The sequence below is a fragment of the Scophthalmus maximus genome, chromosome 5 (assembly GCF_022379125.1).
Source record: "Scophthalmus maximus strain ysfricsl-2021 chromosome 5, ASM2237912v1, whole genome shotgun sequence".
NCBI classification, from domain to species: domain Eukaryota; kingdom Metazoa; phylum Chordata; class Actinopteri; order Pleuronectiformes; family Scophthalmidae; genus Scophthalmus; species Scophthalmus maximus.
The window spans coordinates 16,916,057-16,925,401 of NC_061519.1; the positions used below are offsets into that span (position 1 = coordinate 16,916,057).

The window sequence follows — 9,345 nt, forward strand, 5'->3', positions numbered from 1 at the left end:
CTGTGTTCCATAGACCTTTTAAGCAGCATCACTTTGAAACCAGTGGAACCTCTAGATTTGTTTCTCTTCACACTGTTTCACTTATTATAATTCATTTAGCAGATAAGGTATTTCATTTTCAGCATATTTGAACAGTTAATCTTTCAATTAGAGAAGCAGCAGAATTGCAGAAGAGCAGTGACAGTCTGAATCGTCATTTGAATAAATAATGGACTGGTTGACACACATCCCTTCTAATTTCGCGAGCCATGGGAGGTTAAAGCTCCCACTGGTTACAGCAGGCGATGTTGTGTCAGGCATAACATTTCAGCATCTGTTTCTAATAGGGGAGAGGATATAACTGTCAGTTTATAGAGGAACATTGTAAAGCTGCAGGTGGGTGGTAGTCGTCTCTGGTGTTGTGCTCGAGGTGGAGAGAGGCTGAAAAGCTATACAGTGAAATGCATCAAACTGGCGCTCCAGATTAAGGTTCATAACGGGAAGTAGGACTGAGTATTAATGCATTTAATAGTTATTTGTTAGTGTTAAAAAAACATTTGATTCTCATTTGAGAATGAGAAATGTTCGTGCAAAAACGCATCTGCAGAAATTACCCAAACAACTCTAAAATGTCTGTATACACAGTTGAACGCACTCGAGTGTGAGCACCACCAAAGTCCCAGCCCAGGGATCAGATTTCTTCAAGATGTGTTGATGAATAATTGAATGTCCTTGTGCTGTAACGCTCCCTGATTCATGCTCTTGCTCACAGATATCGATGCCCCCAAGGACCTGAAGGCAACGGATGTGACAGTGGAGTCTGCTTCTCTGACCTGGATTCCTCCTCTGGCTGACATTGAGGGCTACATCCTCACCTACAGAGATGAGGATGGCAACATGGAGGTACGGAGCCATGAGGTTCAAGTAACACGCGTTTCCTCACCCAAACAGAAACCACACCAAAGGGTATTCAGATGTTAAGATCGACTATAGAACTAAAAAAGTTACCTTTAAAATGTTGATAGCAGTTATATTAAATTTGCCTAGAATAAATCCTCTTGAAAAACTGGTGTGGGTAAATTTGCAAATCATTCTGCATTTGTTGTAATCAGCTTAACTGTATATTTACAGTAAGTGTGCTGTAATAGAGGAGCAACTATGATCTGTACATCAGTGTAGTTTAAGCCCTGTCCTTGCCCTAATGTGAATGTATTGAAAAAGGCTAAGATGCATGTTGAATCTAGGCTCTGTGGAACGCTGACCTCTTGTGGCCAAAAGTATAATTTATCTAATTTATCGAAGTGGTGTTAAGCACACGGATGAAGTGATCGATCTTTTTATTGTCTCTGTCTAATTGAAGTTTAAGACAGTGCCATGACTCATGCCGTGGACTTAATCAAAGGTTATTTTATCAAATCAGGAGCATCGTATCTATACATCATGTGGGCCTATTGGATTATAATATACAGAGTGCTGAGTAAGATTAATTTGTGTTGCTCTGTGTGTTGCGGTCAGACTGTTGAAAAGCAGCCTGGAGCCGGCGTGAGCAGTTTTGCTGTATCCAGCCTGGAGATGGGGAAGACGTACATTGTCACCATCATTGCCTACAGGGGCAACAAGAGGAGCAAGGTGGTGGAGACCATCTTTAAAACAGGTCTGTGCTTCAGTCATTATTGTCCTCCCCAATACGTCAATGAACCTCTCTTTCCTGTCTTGACATGTCATTTTCCTTTACTTATAACTCTTCTATAAGATCTGTACTTACTAATGTTCAAATCTCATCCTCCTCCCTAGTCGGCCTCTCATACCCCTTCCCCATGGACTGTGTTCAGATCATGAAGAATGGCAACAAGAAGAGCGGCATCTACACCGCCTACATCTACAATGACCGCTCGAAACCAATTGAGGTTTACTGCGACATGGACACTGATGGAGGTGGCTGGCTGGTATGGCTTTTTGATCAACTGTTCAGACCATAAATATGAGAAAAAAGCTATCCTTTAAATAAGGTTTTTATGATGTTGATAACACATTTGCACTGATAATGTGGGCGGATTTTATATCAGTGAATATTCGAGGAGCTCTGTACCAATTGTACTCAGGAATTTCAGTTAACTCAGAGGAGATCTACCTAACCCGTTAAAACGGTTTCATAATGTCTTCTTTTGAATCCCCCAACAACCTCTAGTGGTGGAAATGGTAACCAAGAGCCCATGGCAAATTATCTGAAATGTTCGCGGTACAACTGTCACACAGCTCGCTGTTTTCAGGTGCTCCAGCGCCGTACCACTGGCAGGCTGGACTTCATGAAACGCTGGAGGCAGTACATAGCAGGGTTTGGCAACATGACTGACGAGTTCTGGATCGGTGAGCGGACCGGTGTTTTCTGCAGCCACTGAAACATGCATGAATATAAAGAACAGCAAATGAGTATTTCCTCTCCACTTCACATTCTCCGTTTGTCTGTTCCCCGCAGGTCTGGATAAGATATATGAGCTCACCAACACTCCCACTCAGTATGAGCTGCGGTTTGACCTGGGCGTGGGCTCAGAGAGGGCCTACGCTGTGTATGACAACTTTAAGATTGCTCCAGTCAAGCAGAAGTTCAAACTCACCATTGGCACATACCGTGGGACAGCAGGTGGGTCTTTTGGTCCTCAAGTCTCTTCCAATTTGCAGGGGAGTATGACGGACTGAGACTGAGCAGACAACTTGTGCAGCTTTCAGGGTTTACATTTTTCCTCTCTGACACTTTACTGATATAGGAGTTACGGAGAAGGAGAGAGGGCAGGGATAGCAATGAGAGACAGAGGTGGGAATAAGAGGGGTCCCGAGCACTGCAGGCACTCTGCGGGGTGCTGGGACAGCAAATACCCACCCCACAGTTGGTGGGATTGACTTGTCTCAGAAACCTATATTCAGTCAGTAATAGACAGTAGCTATATAGTGGAAGTGGAATCTGAAGAAGTCGGGGATTGAGTGGGCTTTAGAGCCCTACAGACAGAGATGCACAGCGAGTGTGACAACGTATGTCTGTTTCTGTCATTTTATTAAACGTCTTAAACAAGTCTGAAGTCTGTTCTTTTGACATTAGAACATTTCAACTTATTGTTGTCGTTGATGATCCCAGGCGATGCTATGACCTACCACCAAGGCCGACCCTGGACTACTGTTGACTCCGATAATGACATCGCACTGGGTAACTGTGCCCTGACCCACCGTGGCGCCTGGTGGTACAAGAACTGTCACCTGGCAAACCTCAACGGCAAATGGGGAGACACCAGACACAGTTTGGTGAGTGATCGTGATGCACTGAATGTACCAGTTTGGCTTTGAAGGAAAATAAAAGTTTAAGAAGAAGGGCAGAAAAAAGGCAGCTGGTAGAGTGGTCCATCCTCTAACCGCAGGGTTGGTGGTTCGATTCCCAGCTTCTTCTGTCCACCTGTGTCCTTGAGCTAGACACTAAACCTCAATAGCTTCTCTAGGGTCAATACATGTCAAATAATGATAGTTCTCTGCCATCGCATTCAATCACACTGTTGTGTCACTGACAAATGAATTTACACTGACTGGACGTAACAGATCTTGATGGAAGGTTTAGAAATCTCCGTTTTCTGGTGTTGTGTGCCTTCACACCAGCAGGTGGCAGTGATGGTATTATGTTGTGACACTAACCAAAGTTATGAGTCTTTGTCATCAATCTTTGTATTTTGGAAATGGGCCTGTCAAACATCATGGCCTCGGTGCATATTCCCATTTGTCTCTCTTACTTATGAATGAAAATACAAGTGGATCCTAAAAGCTCTTTTACTCTCCGTGTTTCCTATTCTGAATCCCCCCCCCCCCTCTGCCCAAAAGGACCGTGGAAAATACAATGCCTCTCCTAAACGCACAAAAAGAAATAAGCAACTAATGCTCACAACAAACCACTTCTTTTCTTAGGATTGACGACTGCTCAAATAACATACAACAAACGCAGCCGACTCTCATGATAGAATACATGTATCATTGCTATTTGGGATCCTTCCTCCAGATCCTTATAGACACAAAGTAGTGCTGGGTGGGAGACTGTTCCCTGGTCAGCCATCAAAGACTGCTTCACCCCAACACGTGTGCTGAGGTGAAGCAGAAATGGCCTGAATCCATCAGCGGTGATAAGAAAACACATTTCTCACACCAGCTATAAACCACAAGTGGTTTTTTTTTTTACCAGGCTGATACGGTGACAACAACAGTTGTTATGTCTAAGGGAGACTGATACTGAAGGAAATGCCGGGGGATTTTTTTTTCTGCTCCTGTCGATGTGATTTCATCCATAATATTTCCGCTGCTGATGTCTCCTGCAATGTTTGTCAGCGAAATGCAATAACAGTCAAAACAAGTTTGTACTCACATGAAACGAAGCCAGAGGCTGGTATTTATTAGTGTGTGTCATTTTGCCTGTCCATCATGCTGCCTGCCTCTTCCGTGACTTCAGGCCTCTGCTCTTTGTTCCCCACTTTTGTAACAACGTCTCCTTGCAACCAATCTTTGTTTTCCTGCCTGTTTTTCGCTGCTCTTCAATTCCATCTTACCAAACTCGTTCCCTCTCAATTCGCTGTCCCGCTGTCAGGGAGTGAATTGGGAGCCATGGAAGGGCCACCTGATGTCCCTCGACTTCACCGAGATGAAGATCCGACCCGTGGGAGCCTTGTCCAGCAGGAAGAGGCGATCGGCGTTGCCCAGGGAGAAGAGCAGAAACACAAACCTCCAGAAGAAATAGAAGAGCCCGTCCTACTGAAACCACAACAGCCGTGTTCAGCCGTGGTCACCTGCCATCACACTAGACTGGGATGTACAGCATCTCTTCTTATTGGTGTAGCTGCGAGCACATGTTTTGTTTCTATGACCACACAGGAAATTATCACAGGTCCACGTGCCTCTGTGTCTCAACACATTGTACACTTTTGCTGTACTTTGCATTGCTCCGCATGTAACTTATTATCTGTTTGTCTTAAGTAACATGCACCAAAAACGTCCTCGATTAAGTGAGATTGTGGGAAAACACCATATGTTGATTTGAAGTGAACTTGTAGTTTTTGTTAAAAAACATAATAACCTCCCGTTTCACTGATTCTGGTAGAAACTTCAATTATAGATCCGGAAACGGTTATTAATTGGAAATCAAGAAATCCAATATTCCAATTACTGCCTTCATTTAAGCCGCTTTTATTAACATCAGGGCACCGGCCCAGGATATTTGTATTATATTTGTTAAATTCATGTTCTACGAATAATTTGATTATAGCAACCTTGCCTGTGTATAGCAGTAATGTCATCATAACATAAATGTTTGGGGGGAAAAAAAATGTTGAAAGTGGTTTGTGTGCTTTCTTTTAGATCAGGGCCAGACGGTCAGCGAGTTAGTATCCTGAGTTTATTGATTATGAAGCAGCATGGCTGTGACACATTAAACTGCCACTGTGCCTCAAAAGCTGTCACATCACATTAGTTTGTGTCGGACATGCCAGGGGATAATGGTGGAGGGCTGTGGAGATTGGCCATATTGCTCCCGTTTTATATTCATGTGATTGGGGACGGGGCATATCAATCAATGTGATGTCTCCATATCAAATGTCGACAACAATCTAGTTTGTTTGGCCCATCCTCAGAAAATTGATGACCACGGTCTTGTTTTCAATCTGGAAATCTGACAAAGGTTATTAATATTGGTTTGATTCTGGCTTTTTTACGTAATTATGTACTTTTTTTCACACTTTTATAACAACTCAGTTGGTTTACGTGACAAGGGCGGAGTACATCAATCAACCTGCTAATCTGCCATAACTGTTTTACAGTCCCTGCTCCTCATAAATTTGGAGCTGCCTACATTTTATATTATTTTTCAGCCATAAGGTTTTTTCTTCCTGCCGATCCTCAAAAGCTTTTCCAGCTTAAAAAATCAGGATCCACACTGAGGAATTAAAAACCTGTATTTGACTATTCTTATCATTTTAGTCAAACTTACAATAGCATTGCTCATTCACATTCATACTGCACATTCACCCAAGAGACACATGAAGGTTTGTTACACAGAGACATTGTAGCTTTCCTTTATAGCGAGAGCCTTTAACAATTACTGACAACAATTAATGAGGAAAGATTTTAATGAAGAGCTGGCGGTTCAAAGACTAGATATCTTTCCAAAAACATCAGAAAAGATGGTGTATATTTTTCACCACTACAAAGTGCTCTATTTGAATTCAAAGACAAATTTCTTAATGGGGAAAATAAAGTGTTTTTCAATCAGGAGAGACAGGAATGAAGAATAATTAATTATTACATATCTAACATAATATGTGATGACTTAAGTCTTAATAGAGTCTTTGGAGCTTAGGCTCAACGCAGAGATATTGTATCGAGGGTCATCTGTTCTGAACAGCAGCAAAATAACTCCCACCTTGGAGTCCAGGCGCTGGTGGTGATGGTAGTTGATGACTTGCTAATGAAAGATGAAGAGCGATAAGTTTGATGAGTCTGCAAAGACTTGAGTGGTGATGCTGAGGTGGAGGTGCCTAACAGCAGGCTGAAAGGACTGAGGCAGAAAGAGAAATACTATTTTAAAAAGACAGCGGCAAAATGATGGGCTAAAAAGACAGGTGTGTTTCAATGCTTTTGGATAGATGAGACCAGCTGATGAACAGCCCAGGGAAATGACCGCAAGAAACTGACCGTGTGAATGCGTGAGGGGAGGAAAGGCCCGACGAATGAGAATTAAACTACGACCAAAGCATGCAAAAGAGTAGTCTTCCCGACTGAACATACGCCAGAGCTTCATATTATTGAGTCAGTAGATACACGACAAAACTGAGAGCAAACACATTATAGTCAAGAATATCAACCATAAGTCAGGAGATCCCCAGTCATCAGGAGTCGTCCTCTGAGCAAACAGGGCATATTGACCAATTTAATGGTGGACCACATTGGTGGTCGAAACATCACCATGCCCAGAGCCCTCTGAAGATATCCAGAGTGCCCATACCTTTAGTTTAATAATCTACATCTCAAGGTCTCTTCACGCTGAGCTGCATTCTTCATCTGACCAAATCTTCTAACCCGGGGTCAACTTCCAACAGCATCAGTTTCACAAGAAGATGGTTTCTTGCTGCGCAATGTCAAGCTATTGTGAAACTTGGATGACGCCTCACAGTGAAATTGCTCATGGATAATGACGCTATGGCCTTGAATTGTAAGGCTGATGAAGACATGAGTGGTGAAACTCTCAGATTTGTCGTGTTGAGTTGAGAGACTGCACTTACAGGGAACTCATGACTGGTTGTCGTCTGGTGTCGCAACAGTTTCCCAATTCTCTTTCTCGTAATCTGTAGACGGCAATAGCTCAATTGGACCATTTTGACACAGTGGCTAAAAGTGTCTGGAAGGACTATGACCAGCAGCACATCACGCCATTTAAACACAAAACATACAGTTATAAAGATACAAGCTATTCAGACAACACTGCACCACTTCCGGGAAGTCCTTGCTACAACGTCCTTCAGAGAGGCCAAATGACAAAGAAACGAAGTAAGGAGAACCCATTTTTGAGTGTTTTTTCATCCAAATCAAATACGAGTGTGAGAAGCCTGCTGCCTAAAATTTGGCAGCAAATATTTCTAGCATATCATTTCATTTCAACTTTGAAATGAAATGTCTCACAAAAGCTCATTGATGCAAAGGCCTTTTCAGCCACAGTGATTGCAAATTACTTTATGGAGATTGGTTCCTGCCGTCGCTCTGCAAGGCAAGTGGTTTGCTTGGTGCCAGGATAAACAGAGAGGGGAGAAGGAGCAGTTTGCCCTTTCTCTCTCCCTCTCTCTTTCTCTTTCTGCCTCTCACTGCTGTGTGTGTGTACATACAGTACACAGCATACGCTCGCTGACGTGCAGATATGTACTGTACGCCTGTGTCACTCGGGTGTCACTTACGCTTTGGGTTCAGCCCGATGTTCTTCTTCCATGACTCAACTCTGTAATGTGGCAACAAGGGAGTGTTTGTTTTAAGGGGTGGAGTGGGAGCAGTTCATGGAAAGACAGAAATAGTGACCAGGGAGGAGGGAAGAGAAGAAGTCTGGAGGACTTTTGAAATGAAAATGTGTGTATATATATATATATGTAATATCTATTCTTATGTATCATTTTTATTTATTTATTCCGTGGCCTTTCTTTGACAGTAAACAACAGAGTGGGGGGTGGGGGGCGACATGTACTAAGATTCCCAGCTGGAATCAAAGCAGGGCTTTTGCACTATTCAGCTATTTTATTGATTATGATTATTTATTTATTTTTGATTATTTTCCTATTTTGCATTCTGGCGGTGAGTTGACTCAGTCACATCTCTGTTTAATCCTGCAGCTTGAACGTGCCATGGAAATATGCATCTTCATGCCGCCTGAACCGGTTCTGTAGTGATTGGTTAACTTCTCTGTGCTGAGTGTTATTAAACTGCATTTCTATCAGGAGAATGCTGTATAACAGGTATGCTAAATAACAGGCTATATGAAAGTTTGTTTGTGCGATATTAGCCACTATGAGGAAAACAAATGGTTGAATACAACTGCTGGTTAAAGCTCCTGTCACCCCATTGGTTGTTGTCTACAGTTACACCTCGGATAAGCATATCGACGATGAAAGAGAGATTTAAAGAAAGAAATGAAACAAACACGTTTTATACCTGCTGAGATTTAAGTTATGCTAATACTTTGACAACGCTGAACATCCGATGCAGGTTAGAAATCAGGATCCATGAGATGGAACAAATTTCCCAAAGTACATGTCTAAGTGTTAATGTTGTCAAAGATGAATTGCTCCTCAGGCCAAAGTGATTACTTGCATCAAAGATTGCTCCGCTACGGGCGATCAAAACAATGACGCAAATTAGATGTTCATGGAGATCACTAGAGGCAGCAGTGCTTATTAATTACACTCTCTCTCATTCTCTGCAGCCTTGTTATGTTTATACAATTCATACATAGAGACCTTTCTCCATCCCTTTGATTCAGTTACTTTCTGCAATTCATTATCGTGAAGAATTGATGATCAGAACCGCGCGCAGCAGATGTCACACTGCATGTGAGTGCAACACAAACTAGCGTTGCTCTTCAATGATATATATATATATATATATATATATATATATATACAAACATATATATAAAGGTACAGTGTGTCAACAATGTAGAAAATGATCATGGGCTTTGTTGCCTTTTTTCTGATTTTCGAGTAGCCACGTTGAACGAAGAGGCCCGTGCAATATGTTCACATGACTTATGTCAAAACGCAAAGGCTCTGTTGACTTTCAATTTATATTAGAAAGAATAGGTTCCACAAA

General features: G+C 42.3%; 1 protein-coding gene across 1 annotated transcript in view; it reads left to right on the top strand.

Annotated features, from left to right (window-relative positions):
* tnn (tenascin N) overlaps positions 1-5,331 on the top strand; it is a 29,074-nt gene extending 23,743 nt beyond the window's left edge. The window contains exons 13-19 of the mRNA XM_035635292.2: positions 752-882; positions 1,495-1,633; positions 1,774-1,925; positions 2,250-2,346; positions 2,456-2,620; positions 3,110-3,273; positions 4,592-5,331. Of these exons, the coding sequence (XP_035491185.2) occupies positions 752-882; positions 1,495-1,633; positions 1,774-1,925; positions 2,250-2,346; positions 2,456-2,620; positions 3,110-3,273; positions 4,592-4,741 (998 nt within the window). The 3' untranslated portion in view covers positions 4,742-5,331. The remainder of the gene's footprint in view (positions 1-751; positions 883-1,494; positions 1,634-1,773; positions 1,926-2,249; positions 2,347-2,455; positions 2,621-3,109; positions 3,274-4,591) is intronic.
* The last annotated feature ends 4,014 nt before the right edge of the window (positions 5,332-9,345 follow it).